This window comes from Sitodiplosis mosellana, unplaced genomic scaffold, assembly GCF_009176505.1.
Source record: "Sitodiplosis mosellana isolate CC-2019 unplaced genomic scaffold, AAFC_SMos_1.0 Smas_scaffold_18, whole genome shotgun sequence".
NCBI classification, from domain to species: domain Eukaryota; kingdom Metazoa; phylum Arthropoda; class Insecta; order Diptera; family Cecidomyiidae; genus Sitodiplosis; species Sitodiplosis mosellana.
In genome coordinates, this window is record NW_022595260.1 from 309,044 (window position 1) to 334,717 (window position 25,674).

At 34.7% G+C, this 25,674-nt stretch overlaps 4 protein-coding genes across 16 annotated transcripts; 3 read left to right on the forward strand and 1 right to left on the reverse strand.

Annotated features, from left to right (window-relative positions):
- Positions 1 to 698: 698 nt before the first annotated feature.
- On the forward strand, positions 699 to 1,953 carry LOC129568360 (calcyclin-binding protein; the record flags this gene model as incomplete). Its single annotated transcript, XM_055446078.1, is given in 3 exon segments — positions 699 to 740; positions 818 to 1,265; positions 1,348 to 1,953. Coding segments are annotated over 3 exon segments (696 nt in total). The 3' UTR covers positions 1,572 to 1,953.
- On the reverse strand, positions 1,717 to 3,354 carry LOC129568359 (zinc finger protein OZF-like). Its single transcript, XM_055446077.1, has 7 exons — positions 3,220 to 3,354; positions 2,841 to 3,148; positions 2,561 to 2,778; positions 2,214 to 2,469; positions 2,059 to 2,142; positions 1,944 to 2,001; positions 1,717 to 1,861 (listed from the first exon to the last, which is right to left on the reverse strand). The coding sequence occupies exons 1-7, from the start codon at positions 3,346 to 3,348 to the stop codon at positions 1,781 to 1,783; spliced, it is 1,134 nt and encodes a 377-aa protein (XP_055302052.1). The 5' UTR covers positions 3,349 to 3,354; the 3' UTR covers positions 1,717 to 1,780.
- A 105-nt stretch (positions 3,355 to 3,459) lies between these two features.
- LOC129568358 (26S proteasome regulatory subunit 6B) lies at positions 3,460 to 5,306 on the forward strand. The gene is made up of 4 exons (XM_055446076.1): positions 3,460 to 3,576; positions 3,769 to 3,858; positions 3,993 to 4,468; positions 4,547 to 5,306. Exons 1-4 carry the CDS (start codon positions 3,544 to 3,546, stop codon positions 5,190 to 5,192), a joined length of 1,245 nt encoding a protein of 414 aa, XP_055302051.1. The 5' UTR covers positions 3,460 to 3,543; the 3' UTR covers positions 5,193 to 5,306.
- Positions 5,307 to 5,589: 283 nt separating this feature from the next.
- On the forward strand, positions 5,590 to 25,674 carry LOC129568356 (serine/threonine-protein kinase SIK1). 13 transcript variants are annotated; one of them, XM_055446061.1, is made up of 18 exons: positions 5,590 to 5,658; positions 5,742 to 5,850; positions 9,211 to 9,927; positions 12,451 to 12,567; positions 12,639 to 12,702; positions 12,812 to 12,927; positions 12,991 to 13,116; positions 13,198 to 13,242; positions 13,312 to 13,435; positions 13,534 to 13,772; positions 13,843 to 14,454; positions 14,627 to 14,881; positions 14,944 to 15,062; positions 15,142 to 15,581; positions 15,866 to 16,025; positions 16,150 to 16,364; positions 22,563 to 23,206; positions 23,675 to 25,674. In XM_055446061.1, exons 3-18 carry the CDS (start codon positions 9,493 to 9,495, stop codon positions 23,792 to 23,794), a joined length of 3,831 nt encoding a protein of 1,276 aa, XP_055302036.1. In that variant the 5' UTR covers positions 5,590 to 5,658; positions 5,742 to 5,850; positions 9,211 to 9,492; the 3' UTR covers positions 23,795 to 25,674. The 13 variants fall into 13 exon arrangements, with proteins under 13 accessions (XP_055302036.1, XP_055302048.1, XP_055302038.1 ...); XM_055446063.1 differs by lacking the exons at positions 5,590 to 5,658; positions 5,742 to 5,850 and adding an exon at positions 7,284 to 7,519; XM_055446066.1 differs by lacking the exons at positions 5,590 to 5,658; positions 5,742 to 5,850 and adding an exon at positions 7,284 to 7,477.

Genomic DNA, 25,674 nt, shown 5'->3' on the forward strand with positions numbered 1-25,674 from the left:
GATGGTCGCACCTTGAGCGACTACAACATCCAAAAGGAGAGTACTCTTCACTTGGTCTTGCGTCTTCGTGGTGGAAACTAAATCAATCAACGTGCACAACAATGTATCAACGGCAGTTAACTCAACGGTTTTATAAACAAAATCATAATTAAAATGCATTGAAATTCAATAAATAATCTCCAATTTATACATTGTTCTCCAAATATCAATAAAATCCGAAACTGTGCCGAAATTTAAAAAGAAAATAAATTTACAAGTCTTTTTTATGTTTCGATTTTATTTACATTTTTTCAGGATGAGAATATAAAATTTAAAAAAATTAAAATGTTAAGATCGTGAATAAAACGGACAACTATAAGATACCGAAAAATTGAATGAAAAAATCATTGGACTGGAAGAGCATTCTCGATTTGGTACTGAATTAAAATATTTGTTACTTTCACCTATAATGTTATTTATCCAGTTATTTTAAATGATATCAATAATCTTTCATTCAAAATGCCGCCAATTTCGAAAAGTCTGGAAAGGTTTTGCGCTTGAGTACAAATTGAAACAACTTCAGGATGTTTAGCTCACTTTGTAATAGAAGTGTCAAAATATTCCAGAATAAACAAGCAACCATCAAACATCGTTTCAAAACCATCTAAAACTAAATCATATTTTTGTTTCAAAATTTTTACAATTCAATTTGAATTATTATAATCGCTTATTTGAAAATGGCAAGTCAAAAGATCGAAGAGGTATGTCTCAATGTATTTTTGTTTCGAATTTTTTAAGTTTTTTGTTTGAGTCTAACCTCAATATTGTGTTACTGTAGCTCACATTGGATTTAGCTGAATTAAACGCAATATCTGAGAAATTGGAACGCCCGCGCAATATAGATGCTGTTCTATTACAAAAGAAGCGCATCGAAACCGAAATATCGAACCTACGTGCTCAGGTGGATACATTTTCGAAAGCAACCCAGATTCGCGTCGCAAACAACGAAGTCAAGAGATACGAATGCGAAATCAGCAACTACGCTTGGGATCAAAGTGACAAATTCGTGAAATTCTTCATTGGTCTCGATGGTGTTCAAAATTCGTCTGAAGAAAGTGTCGTTGTGACTTTTTCATGCAACTCCATTCTTTTGAAAGTAGCCAATATACAGAACAAAGATTACAAGTTCGAAGTGAACAACCTCTTGTATGAAATCGATGTAGAAAAGAGCTATCGCAAAATCAAAACCAACTCCATTGCCATTTATGCGAAAAAAGCAACTGAAGGTAAGTAGAAATAATTTGTTCCCGATGTTCAAATTTTATTACTGCAAACAAAAACCTTTCATAAATGTATTTTTACGTGTAGGTAAAAATTGGTCTCACTTGACAACTACTGAAAAGCGATTAGCTGATATAAAGAAACATTCGTTGGAAGATGATTTGGAAACTAACAAAGACGATCCCGGAGCAGGACTTATGAAGATAATGCAGAAAATGTACGAAACGGGCGATTCAGAGACAAAAAAGATGATTGCTAAAGCATGGACTGAAGGTCAACAAAAATCGCTAAATCCAGATTTACAATTTTAATGTAAAACAATCATCAGCTATTCCATAGAGAGATTTTTTTCAAAACGATTTTTATTTCGAACAGCACCATTGTAGTCTGTCGTATTCAGTTTAATACAATTCAATAGAAACTTGAAAGAAATTGTAATAATTTATAATCTCGAAAGTGCACTCAACGCCTCCTTCCAATTCCTTTCAATTGGTTTCATGATACAACTATGGAAAATTTCTCATTGAATAAAAGTTTTATTATCTGTAGTACTCTCGGATCCACACACATTGCGTCGTTGGTGTGAGATTAGGTCATTTCTCTAGGAATTGGTAAATTCAAAATAATTATCACTATAAAAATGAATAATAATGTGAAAATAATTAAAGAAACATATTTCTTACCTGGGAAAAACCTCTCTTACAATTTTTACATTCGTACGGCTTCTCACCTGTATGAGTTCTGGGATTAAAAAAAAATGCATTATAGTGTTTAATTTCTCCTCACAATAATACACACCTAACGTGAATGGTGAGTTTATCTGAACGGGCGAAAGCACGGTTACAAATTTTACAGCAAAATGGTTTCTCTCCTGTGTGCTTCCTATAACAACATAGAATTATGCCATATAATCATAAATAAATGTTCATTCAATTTCATCTTCTTCATCAAACCTCATGTGAATGGTCAAATCAGTCGATCTAGGGTAGCCTTTGCCACAAATGCTACAAAAATTTGTCATAATTCCAGTATGACGGCGTGTATGGACAGCCAAATTACTACGTGATGTACAATTTACCCCGCAAATTGAGCATAAAAACTGTTTCTTGTTTCCAGTTGTTTCATCAGTGGAATGGCTTGGTTTTATACTAGAGTTACGATGCGATCGCATATGAACTTTAAAATGGTTAGCATGCTTCATTTGCTTTCCTACAAGTACAAAACAAAAGTCATACGTAGTCATCAACATTCTAGAAATAAAACCAACCGCAAACAGAGCACTGAAAGGAATTCAGTTTACTTTTGCAATTTTCATGTATCTTTTTGTGTCGTTCTAAATTCATTAGCTTGGCAAAAGTTTTGTTGCATATCAGACACAAATGTTGGAGTTTCGATGAATTCTCTGGAACCATCGAATTTTCTGCAAGTGGTACATCATCCTGATTGTGGCTTTTCATATGCTCCAAAAGTGTTTCATTGCATGAATATTCGTGTGGACAATGTATGCATTTGTAAGACCTATAGGAAAAAGGAGTAAATGAAAATATTTGTTCTTCTTCGATGGGATTTTTGTAACCTACCTTGCGGTTGTTTTGTCAGATTCTTTGGTGTGCTTTTTCGTTCCGTTCGAATCACGTTTACTTCGGGAATTGTCGTTCTTGGATTGGAGTTTTGTTTGACCTTCAGCATTATCTGAATTCGAATTGTTCGAAACTTTCTGCGTATCATTTCTGAATTTGTCTTCGTCAATTTCAATCGATGAATTTTGTAAACTTAATCGTAACTTCCGATCAGATTCTTGGCATTTCAAAATGAAATATCGAGTAGTTTGTATTTGATGCGAACAAAATGGACAGATATGTTGTGGCAAATCATCATTGGCGGTAAACTAAAATTTAGAAAGATATAAAATATTAGATATAATCTTTAAACAAAGTTGTTCAACAGAAGATAGCCTACAGATAAAGTTGTCATTGAAGCTAACAAATGGATCAGATCTTCTCCGGAACTGAATAAGTCAGTTAAATTCTCCGAACTCGATAAACATATTCGGCAAATCCGATCAAAGTCCAAAGTATCTGGTAACATTTCCTTCTATATTTAACGATCATGAAAAAAAAATTCAAATCCATTCAACTGACTACGAAGAATGCAGCAAACTAAATATTGTATATGTTGACAGTTGACAGTTTTTTCTGTATATGCCACTTCTAGCGACCTCTACATAACGCTGTCAGTATAACGCTCAACAAAAGATACAAGTCATCACACAAAATTCTCGCAATGGCTGAAGTTGATGTTATTATTCCCGAAAAGGTAAGTACAATTGCTGCAAAGTTAAATAAAATTTAGAAAGTATGAGTGATGTACAATTTATATAATTCGCTTTGTAAAAATTTTACTTTTCCCAATAATATCAAAATAAAATTCCTAGCATTAGATTAAGCTTTATTCCTAGCCAAACAATAGTATACGGTACCAATTTCTATACCCATATTATTTTTTCAGGATGAGGTTGCCGATCTAAAAGCCTCAAAGGACGTTTCACACAGTACACTTGAAGATTTAGATACCGAAGATCTTTATGTGAAATTGAAGGTATGTAACTCCTTTTCAATATCTTCTTCCACAAATATTGACCTAACCTCAACTATGTTCAATTTCTTGTTTGTCATCATAACACAATTTGAAGAGAGAATGAAAACACATTCGATTATTTCGTTTTCCAACAGAAACTTCAGAAGACATTGGAATTTTTGGAAGTGCAAGAAGAGTACATCAAAGATGAACAAAGGAATTTAAAGAAAGAATACTTGCACGCGCAAGAAGAAGTGAAGCGCATTCAATCAGTGCCACTGGTTATCGGACAATTCTTGGAAGCTGTGGACCAAAACACTGGTATTGTCGGCTCTACAACTGGTTCAAATTACTATGTACGAATTTTGTCTACAATCGATCGTGAGCTATTAAAACCATCAGCCAGTGTTGCTTTGCACAAACATAGCAATGCTCTCGTTGACGTTTTGCCACCAGAAGCAGATAGCTCCATTTCAATGCTACAGCCAGATGAAAAGCCAGACATCTCATATGCCGATATTGGTGGCATGGATATGCAAAAACAAGAAATTCGTGAAGCTGTCGAATTGCCATTGACACATTTCGAACTGTATAAACAGATTGGTATTGATCCACCACGGGGTGTTTTGATGTGAGTATAAAAATTGTATTAAAAAGAATTCACTTTATTTGTATTGAAACGTTTTTATTTGGATTTGCTTCCTTTTAGGTATGGTCCACCTGGTTGTGGCAAAACAATGTTGGCTAAAGCAGTGGCACATCACACAACAGCTGCATTTATCAGGGTGGTTGGTTCGGAATTCGTGCAAAAGTACTTGGGTGAGGGCCCTCGTATGGTGCGCGATGTCTTCCGCTTGGCGAAAGAAAATTCACCAGCTATCATCTTCATTGACGAAATAGATGCGATTGCAACGAAGCGTTTCGATGCACAAACCGGTGCTGATCGTGAAGTTCAACGTATCCTACTCGAACTGTTAAATCAGATGGATGGTTTCGATCAAACAACCAACGTAAAGGTGATCATGGCAACGAATCGTGCGGATACACTTGACCCAGCTCTGCTTCGTCCAGGACGTTTAGATCGGAAAATCGAGTTCCCATTGCCCGATCGTCGGCAAAAACGATTGGTATTCTCGACAATTACGACAAAAATGAACTTATCGGAAGATGTCGATTTAGAGGATTACGTTGCTCGACCGGACAAAATTTCTGGCGCTGATATCAATGCTATTTGCCAGGAAGCCGGCATGCATGCGGTCAGAGAAAATCGTTACATCGTTCTTGCTAAGGACTTTGAAAAGGGCTACAAAAATAATATCAAGAAAGATGAACAAGAACATGAGTTCTACAAATAAATTATTCACACAACACAATCATACTTTTTTCCAGCTGTAACCCTCATACTAACATACATTTGAATTTGAAAAGAAAATAGTTTAAAAAATAAAAAATTCACTGATAAAATCAAATATTCAAATTGTTCTCAATGTATTTTTAGATGGAATAAAAACATACAATATCTAAATTATTGACTCATGTTAACCGAATCAAACCGCAATCGCTAATGATTTGTGCCTGTAAAGGAGTAGTTTTAGCGCATGTCCCGAACATTTGAAATACCGATTATATTGTTGCCAATAACAACGGTACTGATTTCTTCGCTAAATAGCAAATAACGTACACATGCACACATGTAAACACACACACACACGCGCGCACTCACACCAAAAAAAAATCAGTTCCAGTTGATTCGTAGGAAAATTTTCAGACCACACGCACTTCTGGTGAAAATTTTTCATAACAACGAAAATCCATTGAATTGTATGTAATCAAGCCAAGATTCAATTTCTTTTGCATTTTTCGCCGAATTAAACAAATAAAATAATATATTTAAGTGCTTGTAGCTGTGAAATATGTGCAAAGTTTGATTTGTTGAAAAGGTGTGAATCGATAAACCGATTTTTCTACATTTTTCCTGACCACTCAATTATGGAAGTTAATCAATTTCATGTCGTAAGTATTACAAATATCTAAATGTACTACAAAGTTATCGGTGTTCTGTTAACAATAATGCCTAATTAGAAATTGAAGTTAATTAGAAAGGTAATGATTGGAAATCTGATGTTTGATGTTCAGTCTTCATTTATCAGTTTCAACTTGTCTTCAGTTTCATCCACTCTTGTTAAATTGTAGAAATTGTAGAACACACTTGTCCTGTTTGAGACTCATAAATTTTCCAAATAGCGTATTTTGCGTTATGCAATACTCCAGCCGAACTATCATCTCGTATGCATATTAACCCCAGCAGTAGCAATTCAGGTACAAGTGCATGGAAAAAGTTCAACGAACCCCCCCATGGTTTATTTATCAAATGCAGCAATAGCAGCATCTTTACTACTAACCTGAATTTTCCATTACATCGTCAAATCGTGTAAAAACGTTTATTTAATGTTGATATAGATGACCATCTCAAACTCATCATTATAAAATAAAAATTAATATGTAGTGTAAAAAAATTGAAAACTTCTTGCATATGTCAAATAAAGTCTGACCAAATGAACAAAACCTCCTACACACTAACATTTCAATGGCATATACTGCACACTTGTCTTGCCCTTGTTTCAAGTACAAGGCAACAATTGTTTTCGCACGTTCTCGCTAATTCACACTGTGGGAGTGCTAACTTACAGCGGCAAGTTTTATGCTATTTTTCATCTATTTCCTGAATTAAAAAATCTCACGCGAATCGTGTACAGCCTGTTTAAGTTTTGGCATAATTTGTTGTAAATCAGAAGAAGAAAATATTTCATATAGTAAATCATCACTTTCAAAATAAATTAAACATTGACGATTTGATGATACCAAATAGCGATAAAAATGCTCCAGTTAACAGAATTGACCCAGAAATTAATTGATTGATATTTCGAAATGCTTGTGTTTGTGCGAACGAGCTAAGAACAGATGAGTCCAATTCTATTGCAATTATTCAGATATTTAAAAAATATTGCAAAATAAACGCCATCGATGTACGGTGACCGAAGCACTCTGGGAAAAGCTCGAAAATTTTGTTCAAGGGACTTCGACAAACGAACAACCACCAGTTCATTCATTTGGTACATTTAACGAGACATATGTAGCAGCCCGTCTCAAAGCTAATTTGAAATATTTGTATTTTGATTGTTCAACATTAGCGCAATGCTATGTGATAGTCGCATTTCTTTCTAGACTGCGCGTCATCAAATCCATACACACATATAGAAAAATAATACAAATTTTTTGCTCTTTTCAACACACATTGTAGTACCGCTTTTACGCAGGCGGAAAGTCCACACTGACAAAAGTGGGTTACACAGTGTACATCGACACGATGTACATTGTATACAAGCACATGTATAGGCACGATGACGTCGGTGACAACGCAAAGAAGAGCACTTTGCTTGAGATTCAGTGTGATTCGGTGCGCCGTCGGTCCCAGACCGCGGATCATTTTATGTGCAATTATTTTGAAACGTTGGAAGTATGTGCGAAGTTCGGTTTGGTTTTGTTTTACAATGCACCTGTACAAAAACCAATTTTTTGGTAATTTCATTCATCAGTTGTTTGTTTTATTGAAATTATTATAATTTAAACAAATTACGCGGTGTGTTTTGCTGAACATTTGGTGCAGTTAGTTATATCTCATGTAAATTTAATTTTCGATAAAGCTTAAACAAACCGATCTTAACAACAAAAATGTGTTGTTCGAAACAAACTTGCCCAGTCAGCGAATCTGATAGACGAGTGAATGCATGAGACGTAATCAAAACTCCAGATTTATTAAAAAAAAAGGCTTGAAAGAAAGCACCACAAAAGAACTTTAACCGGAATACTTTCAAATCGCAAATAAAGTGTAGAGAATAGATCTTCCGAAAGAAATAAGCAACTTAGTTATTTTTGAATGATTCAAAAACAAATATTTGCTAGCCCTTTTCACGCGAAGGAAATTGAAACCACTCTTATTTATTCTTTGCATGAAAACATGATAATGAAAAAATAATAAAAAAATTAACACTTGATAGTCGATGTAAAGCAGAATGGTTTTGAAAAGTGAAAACTAAATTTTTGCCACATTGAGTAAATTTACGACTGAACTTACCGAACACACATATCCATTTCCTAATTTATTACGTACTTAAAATGTAAACACAAAAGCTATGAGGAAACAATAGAGAGCATGATACTCTTGATAATGTATACCATTTATTGATTTCCAGCATCATGACGCACGAACGTGAATATTTGAAACGGAAAACTTACTAGATATAACACGACGTAGCATTGGGTTAGAACAATGAGCTCTGTCGAAAATTTAGAAGACGACACACTTTGACTTTGTTTGATTTATTGTGTACATGAGCCTCAAAACGTCACCCTGATAAAAAAATCAATACTGTGGCGATTCGTAGTAATGGGTTTTCAAAGCTCATTCCAGTAATGAATCATAGACGAGTATGCGATTTTCTGTCAAAACTATTAATTAGCACCCTAATTAGTACCGCGAAACAAAAAAACACTCTCTCTCTTGAATTCGGCAAAAATGTCCTATAATAATGTGGCAAAAGTGTATGAAATATCAAACACGTTTTGATCTTGCATCTCAAACAAAAACATCTACCTTTCACATTTGGTTAACATTTATTCAAGCTTAAAGAGAGACTACGACTCCGACACATTGAACATTTACATCAAATATCCACTTTGTTTTGAATTTTTTTTACTTAAAATACAACTTATTTTTCTTGTTATTGCTTACGGTTTTGAATAATGAAAACATCTTTCGTGAACGAGCAGGTGGAATTTGATATAAGAAAATGTAGGATCGTGAATTAAAGACGTTTCGTGAAGTTTTTACAATTCAGTTTTGTGAATAAAAATACGACAAAAATATGTTTGGTTTTGTTTGAATAAAACCGACATTCAAAATGAATATTAAATAAATGAGATTAAATTTCAATTGCCAAAAATCGGCAAATGTGCGTAACGTACATGCAGATAACGGGTGTGCAGAGATTAACTAAACGGGAACTTCCGTACGAAAACGGTGAATAAACTCGCCGTAATGAACAAATAAAGTTCCTGATCTGGGCGATTTAGTTTTTTATGATTGATCCTATTGAAATACCAATGTTGCATTTTTAAATTTTTTCATTAATAAATCAATCATTTTTTAGGGTATTCGCATCCTCATTTATTCATTTCTAGTATTTGAACTAATGCGCTTTAGGCACTTATTCGGTAGAAAATTTACAAACAGTAATAATTTACAAACAGTATAGTTGTTTGTTTTAGTCCAAATGTGCATGTGAATGATAATGTTTTTTTTTCTTTTCACAGAATTAAATCATTTCAATTGTGGTCGAAACCAATTACGTGCATCAAAGTAAAGCCGGGAAGCCACATTTTGTATTCGCTGCACACGAGTCAAATACACTTTCATTGCATTTTTGATATGCGCAATAATTTGAAAATGTGAACAAAAAAAAACACCAAATATAAAATGGCCCAAAGTTACATTCAATTGAGTTGAATACCTTCGCGTATCGTACAACATTTTTACTCTTAAAGGGGAATAGAAAAATAGAAGAAACTGTAGAAAAATTGTGTAAACTGTGAAAAATGGGCGAACATGCATCTGAATTCAATGCAAATAGCTCGCAGCAAATCATCAAAAACATCAATCCACCAGTTTGCATTCAGAATGTACCGTCATTGCAAGTGGAAAACAGTGCATCAGGTACGTCTCCGGTACATTCAAAAAATGCTAGTGCTATGAATGTCGGTTCTGATATAAGTGGTAGTACAAACAATAACATAAACGAAGGTAGCGTCGGTTGTGTAAATCCGTTGGCCATTACAAACATCAGTGGAAGCAACGTGAATCGGATCAGCAGTGGTGCAATAAATAATTCAAATGGAATACCGGCTAATATTCGCACAACAATAAAGGCGAAAGGACCGATTCGGGTTGGTTTCTACGATATCGAGCGCACGATTGGTAAAGGAAATTTCGCAGTGGTTAAATTGGCCCGACATCGTATCACAAAAAATGAGGCAAGTTTATATTTATTTTGACGATTTTAGACAACAATTGTAGCATTACGCGTGGTGTAACAATGGCAACTCGTAACAATATTTTCCGTGTTTTTTACCGTGTGTAAAAATGGCTCTGTTTTTATTTATCGAAGAAGAGAAAAAAAAGCAATGCCTTATTGTCACCAAGCGACTGAGTTATGGGTACTTTTCTTACGTAGAACGTTTTTGTAATTAAGTCGCTATTGATATATTAACGATTGACGTCATCCGAGGAAGAAAAGCTTATTGAACTTTAGGTCTGCACGAAACTCTCCGTTAATCTTTTTTTTCGACACCAAAGCAGGCGGAATTTAGGGAAAAGAAATGTTCCTCTCGTATTCAATTAAACGTTTGGAGAACATTTTGCTGAATAATGAATGATTTATAATCTCATTTTTGATCTAGATTCGCGTGCAACGCCTGATGACGCTAGTTGTGACGACAATAAACAAATGAGTCATGTGTTCAAAAAACTTGAGATCTTTGCAAAAAAATATTAAAAGCTATTTTAGTGACTTTAAGATTCCGTTAAAAATAGAATAGCGAAAGAATTTACGGCGACTGATATCAATTCGCATTGGATCTTACATAAAAGGGAAGACAGATATGTTGTTTTTTTTTCATTCAGTATAAATAAAAATAGCTCCATTTATTTTTGGTTTATTCGCAACGGCGCTTCCTTGCGCAGCTACTACCACTACATATACTTCTTCGTATATTAATATATATATATATGTCGATCACAGCTGATGCTACTCAATTTGAATGAGTTGGACGTATATGCGGTTATCGTTTTTATTTCTCTCGTGCGTCAATAGTTAACATTATTGGGCACTTTAAATAGAGTTTAGAAAAGAAGTTTTCAAAGCGCAATGTCAATGTTAAGGCAGGGCTAGCTATACAGGTTTTGTAGCACAGTTAGTGTGGAATGTTAGTGAACAATGTTGCAATCATTTATCGGGAGGTGGTATCAATTAAAATGTTGAGATGTAATTATAGTCAATCAATATTATCGATGACTACAATTATTGGAGGAACGAAGATTCGGAACTTTCCGGAAAATACGTTGGAGTTTCGAACTTTATTTGTGCGGTGTACACTAATGAAGAAAGTGCACATTAGCATCATTATTTACGTAATTGCGATTCCGACGTATGTGGAAATGCACAATAGAAATTATTAGTACAATATTACTTTGAATTTGACCGCACACATGTCACACTAAATAGTTATCACAAAGTCTCATTGCTATTTTGGAAAAGAGCTTTCATCTATCACATTTATCATAAATTCTTTCATTTTACTCTAGTTTCTTGCTGATAGACAAATTCATGCTAAAAAAAGAAATAAATTCAAATGCATTACATGCTTATGGACAAACATAAATATATTATACATATACATATATTTCTCTCAGTTTTTTTTATTGATTATCAAAACACGTATAAAATCACATTCATGCGTAAGTTGTACCTATATATATATATGTATACATATATATTATTACTTACTGACATACTATTTCCATTGTGTTAGACCAAAACGATTGCGCCGCTGCTTTGAGTGTATTCGTGTTGGATTGACTAACATAATTTGTAGAGTCTGTATTTACGTCATATTGACGTCAATATTGTGTTATAGCCGATACTTGTGTGCGGCGGCATAAAGTCAGGTCTGACGCGTATCGAATTTTGTTGAATACTGTCTATAGAATAGCGGCGGTAGACCGTTGTTTACAGAAAATTCTCTCTTTCTTTCCCCTCAGATTGTGAGCATTGCTATGTTGCTTTTATTCTTTTTTTACCCATAAATTCAGAGTTTTTGAAGCTTTTGCAGAATTTCTTATTCAAAACGAGAGCATTTTCATTACCGCAAGAGCAATATCTTTCATCAATACCGATGCGATATATTTACAATGGAATACACGCATGTTCATGCGAAAAGTTTCAGTTGAAAAATAAACTTTTTGATAATAATCAATGTAGTGGATGATACTACTTATATACAAAGTCTTCATCCAATTTGATCGTGTGTGAGAGGGATGTTTCAAGTTTAGCTAAAGTTGGTTTATCATCGGATGCAAGTTCGTTTTTATTACGTACTTCATAACTTTTTTGTTTACACATCTGTGTGACGAGGATTAGAGTGAACGAGGTAAAAGTCCGTTTTCTCTTACATCCGATCTCCATTAGATCACAACCAGTCCCCAAGTATTGTGAACTAGGGCGATATATTTCGTCTAGACTAATTTGATAAGAAAGTCATTCGTCTATATTTATAACTCTGCCTACTTTTTCGATCGATTTTCATTAATATACAATGTACTATACATATTTTTCATCATCACTTTTCTTTGATTGACATAATTGAAAAATTAACGGCTTATGAATACTAAGCAACAACCCTATGTACTACTTAACTATATTCAAAACATCAGAAACTTTGATTCTAAATAAATATTCAAATGATTTCATTTGATTCTTCCTATATGTTCGTTGTTAGGTTGCTATTAAAATTATCGATAAGTCACAGTTGGACAGTGGGAATTTGGAGAAAGTATATCGCGAAGTGGAAATCATGAAACGATTAGACCACCCGCACATCATTCGACTATATCAGGTATACATACGAAACTTTCATTTATTATTGGTGATGAAGTACATTGCACATTAAACATTCCTTCTTTAAAGGTGATGGAGACAAAACTAATGTTGTATATTGTGTCTGAATATGCTAGTCAAGGGGAAATTTTCGGTATGTACATACGAACCTGTTTTTATAGTTGTATAGTATATTTTTATGTTAGTATTATTATTTACTTGTGCAAGACAACATTAATGCCATATCACCTATAACCCATTAGATTATATTGCTCGATATGGAAAAATGAGCGAACGAGCGGCACGACAAAAGTTTTGGCAAATTCTTTCTGCTGTTGAGTATTGTCACAAGCGTGGGATTGTTCATCGAGATCTTAAGGTAAGTTTTTGTTAATTCATTCAATTGAAAATAAATAATAATAAATAACGCTCTTCATTGCAGGCTGAGAATCTTTTGCTAGATTCAAATATGCGAATCAAAATAGCAGACTTTGGTTTCTCAAACTTTTTCCACCCAGACGAGTTGTTAGCCACATGGTGCGGTAGCCCCCCATACGCCGCCCCTGAAGTAAGTAATTCCACGATTAGGTATTGTCTCGACACTAAATGTGGCTGTTGATATAATATTCCAATTTATTTCGATTTGAAGGTTTTCGAGGGAAAGAGATACGTCGGCCCTGAAATCGATGTCTGGGTAAGTTTCAATTATTGGTAGGTTAAATTTCTGTTATTCGAATTTTTGATTACATTCTTTTCATTCCAGTCTTTGGGTGTTGTACTTTATGTTCTCGTTTGTGGAGCTTTGCCATTCGATGGGTCGACATTACAATCATTGCGTGATCGAGTTTTATCTGGAAGATTTCGCATTCCATTTTTTATGTCACAGGGTAATTTGAATTGACTTTTGTTCATGCTATCTGAAAAATGCATATTTTATGACACATTTTTCTTTTAAATAACAATAATACCAAACGTTTGCAAATAGATTGTGAATCATTGATTCGAAAGATGCTTGTTCTTGATCCACATCGTCGCTACACCATCGAACAGATCAAACAACACCGATGGATGATGATCGAAGTAATGGATCCGATCTCACTAGCATGTGATAGCCAAAATGCTTTAACTCGCAATGCGACAGCGATTACTGAACCAAATGAACAAATCCTTAGACTGATGGCAGGTCTGGGAATAGACACACAAAAGACTTGCGATAGTCTGAAGGTTGATTAATTAAATTTATAACATTCCTGATTGAAGAATCATTAATAATGAGTTTTTCCCTATTAAACAGCTAAACAATTACGATCACCATGCAGCTATTTATTTATTATTATTGGAGCGATTACGTACTCGATCTGTATCTCAAGAGAACAATATGGGGTTATCAAATAGTCAATTAAATGGATCACAATTGGTACATGTGCATTCATTGAAACATCCTTATCCAACATTGGAGCAACAACGAAGACGACCGTCATCGATTGCCGAACAAGCTATGCGTAAATTAGGCATATCAAACAATCATTGTTCGATAGCATCAAGCACAGACCTTCCACTTGAAGTAATGCCATCACTAGTTACATTGCGAGACACAAGCATACGTGAACAGACACCATCACCGTCAGCAACTGTTTCATCTACATTACATTACCTACGCGACAGCAATGGTGGATTGTTCTCAGCAAATCGAGAGCAAAGTAGCCGTGATTTTCATTCTCCATATGGTCCGTACGGAAGTTTGGCAACAACAGGACGTGAAAATAGTGTTTTGCTATCACGGGATATGGGTCAAAGTGGCTGCTATCCGAATAGAGCATCTTCAAATCGACTATTAATGACGGCCGGCCTGGATCAGCGCATAATAAAGCAGAGTACTGAAGATTGTCGACGATTATTGCAACAGGTACGCATGTGTATTTTATAAAGCGTTTATTTTTATCAAATTGCATTGTTGTAAAAATCGTTGAAAAAATGCTGGCTGCAAGTGTTTTATTTTGAACATTTGAAATCAATTTTAAATTTTTTTTTTCGAAACTCGAGCTTGAATTTACAAATTTCTTTTTTTAATTCTACAGGCAACCGCTGTCGCTGATCCAAATCGAACACAGACCATCAAACCAGCAAACATGGAATTAAGCTCAACACCCCCAAAACATCCATCGAATGGGCTATCTGCACTTCCACCGAACCAGTTCCGAGCGCTTAGCACATCGACCAGTTTTGATTCGAAATCCAGCATCCCGAATTTCTGTTCACGTTTTCAAATGTCAGCAGAAGCATCAAAACTGTTTCATACTCTTCAACAAAGTCCACTGCCCTTGAATTCAGAGGTTATTATGAATTATGTTAACTGTTTTGCGACTATTTGCTTATTGATTTTTCTGCATTTCAGACTCAAGCCATGGATACAACAACCAAGTTCATTGCAAATCAAAACACACATGGTGTACTAAGTCAAGAGTTGAACTTGTCGACTCCCGTACAATCTAAAGAAAAATCACCTAGATATAGGTTTGTTTTATATTTTAGGACGTCTTTTTTAAAGCTTAAATTAACGAGTTAATGCAAATTTATTTAATATTTTCTTAAGTGAGATGTCGGCCAAAGAATCACCATCAACAAAAGATTTACGAGCTGTAGTGCAACCGTTCACCAACTATACACCTGAAGGAGATCCAAATACGTTTCAAATGCTACGACACTCACAAATCATACAACAATGCAGTTCGAGCACAGATGAAGGTTGCGACACTGATCACGGTGAAATGGAGGATGTGGTTCAACCATCAGTACCCCCATCAATTCAACGACTCAACTCGTACGCTAGCAGTAGCTCATCAAGTGGTGTTGTCACAAATTTCCACTCGAAAAGTCTGAGTCAAAACTTGAGCTGCGAATCGTCGCGCAGCAATTTTTCAACATTTGAAAGTCTAGATTTGAATCTTTCCGATTGTAGTGATTTAGCAGCTAGCCTACCGTCATGTGCGAGCAGCATGGCAACAGCAACTAATGATAGTTCCAAAGATCACGGTAATTCATCCATGATTTGCTACCTTCTTCAGATTGAATTTTAATTTATACATATTCATTCATGTGATTTTATTTGTTTTTTATGTCATTCCCAATATACGTTTTCATTGTGATTAAAGTTTGTTAATGCTTGAGTTGTTACTGTTTTATAAGCATAATAATATTATTATTATTACTATTATTTTCTGCATACAATTAATAATTGTGTTTCAAAACTAACTTTTCTATTAAATGATGTGCAAGAAGCTAATGTTAAATGTTTTCCGAAAACTATATCAATGCAGTTTGTAGACCTGTGGTTAGTGCTTCTACCATTCATCCATCGGTTTGTCTGTCAATGTCAGGAAAGTTACAATGTTCAGTTTCCCGTCAAAATCCATTGAGCTACAAACAACATTTGTGCGATAGTTGTAGACCAACCACAAGATCCCCAGTTGATTTTAGGTATTAACTCATTGCATTTTCAGCAACAGAAAAATTACAAACACCATTCCATTCAAAAATCATAGGAATTCATTATCCTATTTATCGAGAAGCCAGAATATATTAATTTTTGTCGCTTATACAGGGAGGGTCGGAGAGCAAGTGATGGTTTAGTTGCACAAGGTATATTACAATCAAAAACGGAACATCCCATGATGGATGCAACCATCGCGTTTAACAGTCAGCGTTTGCATGAGGTATGCAAAGCAAAAGGTGTACTTGAATTGCATTTACTTCAGAAAGAAGCATCTCAACTGAAAACTCAGTACCAGGCAAACGTTACGATTGATGAAGCAACAGGTAAAACTCGGACTCTTGCATTCCTCGTAAACGATGAAGCAATTACTAAAAGAATGCTTAATACATGATAGATATATAACAATTTACCCTTTTTGCACCGATTTCAATACAATATCTTGATGAACGTGATTTGTCAACTATTGGAGCTCATTCCATGAATATAAATAGATACAAGCTTACAATTCTCAAAATCAATTGAGATTAAAGTCAAAACATAGATTAATTTTTCCAACGGCATCAATTTTATATTCAGTTTTTGAATTTCTTCTATATAATTTAATTAAAGCTTATCATAGGAATTGCGGTGATGAAAAATAATTGTATGTTATCAAGTGGAATTTTTTAATGATTTATCATAACAATCTTTCCTATATTTATCCTTCATCCATTTAACACTATGACTGTTCTTCATATTTGCAACATATTATTGTTCTTGGGGGACTCCAGGGCCCCATATGTATTTCATATGAAATCTGGACTGTTATAAGAGATAACAAATTAGTGTCTGAAGCAAAGTTGTAATACTCGAGGTTTGCTATGATTTTGTTGCAACAAATATTGCTTATCTCTTATCAGTTCTGCGAAAAACGCGAAAATCGCGAAAATCGCGAAATTTTCTCACCTCGTTTTAGTGAAGCCGATAAGAAGTAAGAGACTTGCCTCTTCGACAGAAATGTAGAGCAGGTCGAGTACTACAACTTTGCCACAGACACCAAGTCGTTATCTCTTATCAGTTTCGCGAAAAATGATAAGGAAAAATTCGCGTTTTTCGCGTTTTTTCGCGTTACTCATAAGAGATAACAACTTGATGTCTATGATGAAGTTGTAGTACTCAAGCTGTTCTACAACTTTGCCGAAGATACCAAGTCGTTATCTTTTATCAGTTTCGCGGAATACGCGAGAAACCGCAGAAAACCGCGAAAAAACGCGTTTTTTCCTTATCATTTTTCACGGAACTGATAAGAGATAACGAGATGGTGTCTAAAGCAAAGTTGTGGCTCAGGTCGAGTACTATAATTTGCCACAGAGTCGTTATCTCCTATCAGTTACGCGAAAAAATGATAAGAAAACATTCGCGTTTTTCATGGTTTTCTGCGGTTTTTCGCATATTCCGCGAAACTGATAAGAGATAACGAAATGGTGTCTATACCAAAGTTGTAGAGCAGCTTAAGTACTACAACTTCGCTCCAAGCATCAAGTCGTTATCTTTATCAATTACGCGAAAAGCCGCGAAAACCGTGAAAAACGCGAATTTTTTCTTATCATTTTTTCGCGTAACTGATAATAGATAACGACTTGGTGGATGTAGTGAAGTTGTAGTACTTGACCAGAACTACAACTTTGCCATAGACAGTATTTCGCTATCTCTTATCAGTTTTGCGGAATACGCGAGAAACCGCAGAAAACCGAGAAAAACGCGATTTTCTTCTTATCATTTTTTCGTGTAACTGATAATAGATAACGACTTGGTGTCTGTACTAAAGTTGTAGTACTCGACCAGAGCTACAACTTTGCCATAGACACCATCTCGTTATCTCTTATCAGTTCCTTGAAAAATGAGAAACTATGAATTCGCGTTTTTCACGTTTTCGCGGCTTTTCGCGTAACTGATAAGAGATAACGACTTGATGTCTACGGCGAAGTTGTAGTACATAATCTAGTCTACAACACTGCTACAGACACCAAGTCGATATCTCTTATCATAGTCCAGTTATAATATAAAATAGCCATGGGGCCCTGGAGTCCCCCAAGAACAACAGCGTAACATGTTTTGCGGCAGGCTGTATTTTACACATACTCACACATATGTATATGTTTTTTTTTTCATTCGTGTAGAGAAATGTACAATCTATACAATGCGACTTAACTCCGGTTGGTTTATACACTGCTTAGTACTTTTATTCAACTTTAAAGTTCGCTGGGGGCCCTGGGTGCCCCAAGAACAATCATAGTGTTAAAATACGTCTTCGCTTGAATGAAAACATAATGAGTTGTTAATGTCCATGATGAATTGAATCGGTAAAAATAATCTTGACCTACCAAATTGAGTGAAAATAAATGTGAAACATAGAGCTTTTTTTATATGGACTTTACAACAATAACTCCATATAAAAAAACCACAAAGAGAATATGACATTAATATAATATCTAACTCCATCTAGAACTCTTTCCAGTAGTTGTGTTTTAGTGAGTAATATTACCTAGACTGAATATAGCGGTTTCAACTACTTTCGGGCGAAATTATCTCAAACGGCTTTTGTTGATGTACGGACTAATTCAGTAATCCACAGACATGCAATGGCTACTGGATGACAAATCTACAACACACTCGAGTGCGTGTATTTGCGCGCACATTAACAGTGGCCGTTTGAGCGTCGCATAACAAATAACTCATTGCAGTTTACTTTTGCGATAATTTCGCCCAAAAGTAGTTGAAACCGCTATATTCAGTCTAGGTAATATTACTCACTAAATCAAAACTACTGGAAAGAGTTCTAGATGGAGTTAAATGTTCACACCTAATCCAATGTATTGAAACTCCATATAGATGCTCGGAGTATAAAAAACTCTATGTTTCACATTTATTTTCACTCAATTTGGCAGATCAAGATTATTCTTACCGATTCAATTGTTTTCATGTCATCGCATCCAACCATAATTTGGATTCACAATTCACACTGAATTGGTTATATAGTCCGACGCGTGTTTTTTTCATTTGTCACTTGAGCCGGACAACTACCATGCGATAGTTAGGCGGCCCTGTTCACAGAATAGGCCATGGTTTTGATCTGAGTTGATCTTTTCAAAAAATTATGACCGTCGCCGTTTCTGAATATCAGGAGGAACGAATTTCTTGATGTAACAGAATTTTTCATATATTTCTCGTTTTCTCACATCTATAGTAGCTTAGAAATGATTTATCTCGCAATCTTAGCAATCTCTCAACAAGTGTAACTAGAACTAAGTTTTGTCTTCTATGGAAATCTTACATCTGGCTATAAAATCCCATTTATCTCATAGTTATGATTGTTTTATGCACTTTATACTGGCATAAAAATATGCGGCAGTTGATTTTGGATGGACATAGCATCAAAATCATTTTTTAGGTTCGATAAGGCCAATTTTGTCTTTCCAAATTTTCATTATTTGTTCAAAAATTATACCGTGGTGATGAGATATGGCTCTATGTGTGATACTCCATTTTTAGTTCTATTTCTCAATTTACGGTCGTCAAAAATTTCGGATTGCCCTACTATAATCCAATACAAAAAACAATGAAAAATTTTCAACTTTAGAAGTCAGAATTAACTCTGACTATAGGAAAAATTGGTAAAAATAGTGAATTATCTAAGAAAATACGTTATTGGGGTTTATAAGGTATTATTTTTTTGAGCTGATATTTTGGATTTGAACTAATTTTGTGATAATTTAGCTGTACACAAAACAGGGAATGTCTGCACGTAGATTTATTCAAAAAAATTAAAAATATCAAATAAATTTATCCGATATTGTTCATGCGTTGCGTTGTTGTAACGCATCTGCAGTACAAAGTTCATATTCTCTTCCGGATTTGCCAACTCAAATTTGAGGGTATTCTGAGCGGAATTCGGCAAAAATAATGCGATTCAGCATCCCAAAGGGATGCGTACTGTAGGACTTCACTTCCATGCGTACTTGAGGACTTTACTTCCAGAATAAATTGGACCGGGTCGGGTCCACCTGCTCCACAAATTTCACTCCCAGCTCAGGCAATATTTCAGAAGTTTTTACTAGTTTTGTTTTCGGCTTATATTTAAAAATAGCGGTTATAAAATATTGACTGAGCTGGAAGTGAAACTTGTGGAGCAGGTGGATCCGACCTGGTCCAATGTATTCTGGAAGTAAAATCCTCCAGTACGTATCCCTTTGGGATGCTAAATCGCATTATTTTTGCCGAATTTCGCTCGGAACACCACCAAATTTGAGTTGGCAAATCCGGAAGAGAATATGAACTTTGTACTGCAGATGCGTTACAACAACGCAACGCATGAACAGTATCGGATAAATTTATTTGATATTTTTAATTTATTTGAATAAATCTATGTGCAGACATTCCCTGACACTAAATATCTGACATGCAAATTGTGAAAAAAGTTAAGCATATTTTTTTATTAATATCGGCGGCAAGATATCGTAAAGTGCAAAAGAAAAAGAAGAAAATTAAAAATATTCCGAATATTGGCATTAATATCTACCTACGATCACATTATCTGACATGAGACTTATCAATATAGTATTTTCTACGTGGGCTCTCGGTCTATTTGGTTAATAAATGGAACAATAAAATACCGTTAATTTTGTAATAATTATTGGGAGTGTGAATTAATTCGTGCGGTTTTTTTTGAAAAATTGAAGCTTTATTTCGAAGAAATGTTTATACATTCAATGTTCAAAGTATTGTCCATCGCTAGACACTACATTCTGCCATCTTTCTGGCAACTTATGGATTCCATCCCGGAAAAACTGTGCCGGCTTGGCGGCTAAAAATGTATCAAGCCAATTTTTGATTCCTTGAAATGAAGTGAAGCGTGTTCCGGTGAGGGCATTCTGCATGGATCGAAACAAGTGGTAGTCGGAAGGAGCAAGGTCTGGGCTATAAAGGGGGTGGGGTAAAACATGCCGACGTTCTCCACGTAATTTTAGACCGGTTGAGTGCGATGAGGCCGAGCATTGTCATCATGGAATATTATGGGCTCGTGTCTGGTCGCATATTCCGGCCGTTTTGCTTTGATTGCTGCGTTCAATTTGATCAATTGTCGTCGATAGCGTTCAGCATTGATGGTTTCACCGGGTTTTAGCAACTCATAGTAGAGCACTCCCTTCTGATCCCACCAAATAGAGAGCATTACCTTGGCGCCATGGATATTTGGCTTGGCCGTCGATGTTGATGCATGGCCGGGCTTACCCCACGATTTTTTTCGTTTTGGATTATCGTAGTGGATCCATTATTCATCACCAGTAACAATTTGATGCAAAAACGACCTTTTTTTGAAGCGTTCAAGCAACATTTCTGACATGCAAAATCGACGTTCAACTCCCAATGAATCTACAAGTTCTTCTTGCATTTGGCACGAATCTTGATCGAGTAATGCCTCCAATTCTTCATCTTCAAACTTTTTTGGCTGTCCGGGCCGCTCCTCGTCTTCCAAGCCAAAATCACCACTTTTAAATCGTGCAAACCACTTTTGACACGTTCGCTTAGCTAGAGCATGGTCACCATAAACTTCCACTAAAATTCGATGACTTTCGGCTGCACTTTTCTTCATCATAAAACAATGAAGAAGAACGCCCCGTAAAAACACTTTATCTGGCACGAAATTCGACATTTCCAATTGAATAAAAAATGTTATTGTTTACGCTTCAATCAAATGACACAGACTGAAAAAGACGCGTAATGACAGTAGCTTTCAAATGAATATTTGAAAAAATGGAATAATGGAATAATAATCTAGTTACGCCATCTTTTGTGAAACCGCACGAATTAATTCACACTCCCAATAGTAAAATTGTGATTTCACCTTCGAGTGCTATCTACTGGAGATATTAACCAAATGTATAACTCAAAGCTTTTGACGTCCCATACAAATTATCAATAAATAGAAAACCGATATCTCTGATAGTTTCAGAGCTATACCCCGACATTTGCAGATATCGTTCTCATGAGAAGCTTCTAAAAAGGGGTAACTTTTCACTTTCAAACCAAAAAATGGTTTTGGTATACCTTGTATTGAACAGAGTGTACACTGAGAAAAGGCTGGAAGGAAATATTCCAACCCTGCGTTGTAATTTGACAAGTGCGGAAATGCTGTCAATATTCCAACCATGGTTGGGCAATTCACAAAATCGTCTGCAATGACAACATTTACAACGCAGGGTTGGAATATTTCCTTCCAGCCTTTTCTCAGCGTAGTATTGAGATAAGACAAAATTGGCTTTAGTTGGGCTCATATCAGTTGACAGTCAAAAACTTAAGATTCATGGTAAAATTGTCTGAAAAAGACACATGAAATTCCGGAAAAAATGTCCTACACATACATCTAGGAAATTGGAAAAACACTGATAATGATTTTGAGTTTCATAGTGTATGTTCGCTATTGCAAAGAAATTTTTCTTCAAGTAGTGCTCATTCTTGGATTGCTTCTTGTGTTTATATTACAGCTCGTCAGATGCAGCATATCCTGTTCCATGACAGTCCGAAAACTCTGAATAAAAGTTGTGAGGGACATTTCAATAAAGCCGGTGATTTGGCCATCTACCCATGTAAATATGACACTGGCCCTAATGTGAACAAAATGAGCGAGCAATGTGGTGCTTTACAGAAACCACCATTACAACAACAGCTCATGCAACATCGGCTTCTACAGCAAAAAAGACAAGTTCTTCAAAAGCAAGTGGCACTGGAAAATGGTCTAAGTCGACGACAAATGCTACGCCAGCAAAGTTACAAATTGGCACAACAGCAACAAGTATTGCCACCATTATCACTTCCACTCAGCGAAATCGAGTCCAAAGATTTACTTGCATTTCAAGCATTGGTTGAAGGTTCTACACCGAAAAATTCTCATATTTATGTTTCGCAAACACCAAAGTCATCGAGTCTATCACCAGTATTAAACGGATCTCCAAAGATGATAAAAACATCACACATACAACAGCAAACTATGCAAAAACCACTATTGCATTCATCTTGCCATGTATCAGACAGCTGGAATACAATATCCGGCTCAATGAAAACAATTTCGATTAGCGAAAATCCAATGAATGTGGACAGTGGGTGGTCTACACAAGCAGCTTTACAGCAGGTATACTTTTCTAACCACTAGATAATTAAGTGAACAGAGCGTTTTCATATCGAAACCATTTAACCAAATACGTATAGTAAAAAGTTGAAATAATTTTTATTCGAACGTCTTGTATTTATAACTATTAATTTTATGTTCGGTAGTACGATTTGTATACGTATAATATAATAGAACAATCATGATTTGCATAGACGAATTCTTTATTTGAAAAAAAAAGAAAACAGATAGTCGTAGTAGTTTTATTTTCAGCAAAAAAATTTATTTAAAAATCTAGAATGCTTTTGTAAATCTCGTCATTAGAAGCTTTGATTATTTGACAATACACCTCACATCGATCTTATAATCGGATTGAAGGCAATGGCAAGAAATTCGTGATCGATTGTACTTGGAATTTGCATTAGGCAAACATGGCTTTGGAAATGTGTCATGATTTTATTATTTAATCTGACTTCGCCGTTTTCGTTCCAGGCGAACGCAAGCTTGTGCATACCACCATGGCCACAAGGATCACATTCAATTTCAGCATCATTACTACCACTGAATGAAAGCCCTTTGCTGGAAATATCCGAGCAAATGGAATCAATTTAATATGGATTTCAGATTATTTCTACTGTTATTACTAAAAAATTGGATGATAGAAAAGCATAAAAAGTCAAATTTAACATTTTTTTTTTGGAAAAACGTAATATCATCATTAATTATCCTTTACAAAATATCCTCAGGGGTTATTACAACAACAATGGAAAAATTTCTATTTGACGTTTTTCATACGTAACAAAAAAAACTATAGCCCATAGTGAAGGGAAATCATCGTAAATACGGTAGAAAAATGAACTGATATAATCAAAACTGTTTGAAAATTATGCCAACAATGGAATAAACGTACTTTGAACGATAATATTTGCTATCCAATATGTTTGAACGATAATATATGTGGAAAATTGTTTGAGACTGGTAAATAATTTAGCATTGTAATTATTGAAATCTTGTTTCTGTTTCTATCAAACGAATGTGTGAACAACTAACTGAACAAATAATAAATGTTCTAACACTTCAGTCGAACATAGTTTAACGCAAGTAGGAAAATGCTGATACAAAATTTTGTATATTTCCTCTTCCTTCTCGTGTTGAGCAAATGTTTGAATTCAAATAGTCATATCTATAAAATAAACTGAATTTCTTTCACACATTTTATAAATACCGTCACATTCATTAAATCAAACAAAGAACTCATTGCCTCAACAGCTATTGGAAAAATACAATGTTCTGAATTTTAGTTTTGCTTTTAAAAATGCAGAAAAAAATTAGCTAAATGCTCCAATCTTTTAAGTTCTGTCCAAATAAAAATAAATTCGATTGGAGGTGAAAAATATCAATTGTGTATATTAGGAAAATGAAAATATAGAAAAAAATGAGGGAGAAATATTAGTTTGCACCTTTCGATTTTCTCAGCTCAAAAATACCTTTTTCACATTCAATTAATTTTGATGAAGCATTTTTTTCTATGTTTTAAAACCAATTCTAAAAGAATATCTCGTAGTAATACATAAATTAAAAATTGTGCAAATTTTGTTTTAGGAAATTTCAAAAACTAAATCCAAAACAATTTTTCTCGAAAGCGTAATCATATCAACGGCATACAGTGGTTAAGCTAACCGTAACCGTATAAACACATGTTGCACTTTGAAGGTGTAAATAAAGTCGACTATCAAAAAAGAAAAGTCGAGTTTAAAGCCGAATTAGTAATTAGTTTACTAAGTCCTAAAAATTAAAAGGTATAAACACGATTCACTAAAAATGCTACAAAAACCCTGCTGAAGACTTTTTTTGGCCTATTACAATGAATCAGTTAAATGAATTGTGCAGACATTCTGCAGATAAATTAAAAGAAAGTGAATCAGTTTTGTGACACAATTTTGACTTTCTTTCTTAGTAATTGTGACAATAAATCTAAAATAAGTTATGTGATAATTTGAATTAAAAAAATGAAACAAAAACAAACCATTTCTTTCGGATCACGTTGAATTTTTTCATTCATGAGTACAGGCATTCTAACAAGTTCAGCTGTTTTTTCAATGCACAACTTTGTTTACTTGGAATGAAAAATACGAATTTTACATATACAACATTATGACAATTTACAATTTTTTACAGCCATCTAGTCAACACACAGAATAAAACTACTTAAATTTATGTATAACCAAAATAAGTAAAATTTCTGGATTATGTCTTGATCAAATCAGCACCTTACATCTTGCAAATGCAATAAATTGAAAAATAATCTAAAGATGACAAACTTTTCCATAGATCACGAACTACTATATAATATACAGACACAAAATTTAATCAAAATTTGGAAGAAAAGAATGTACAAAATAATACAAATACACAGACGAAAATTATCAAATTAAGAAGTGATCATAATTGTAAACACAAAATTTGAATAAAAATCTATACAATTATCATCA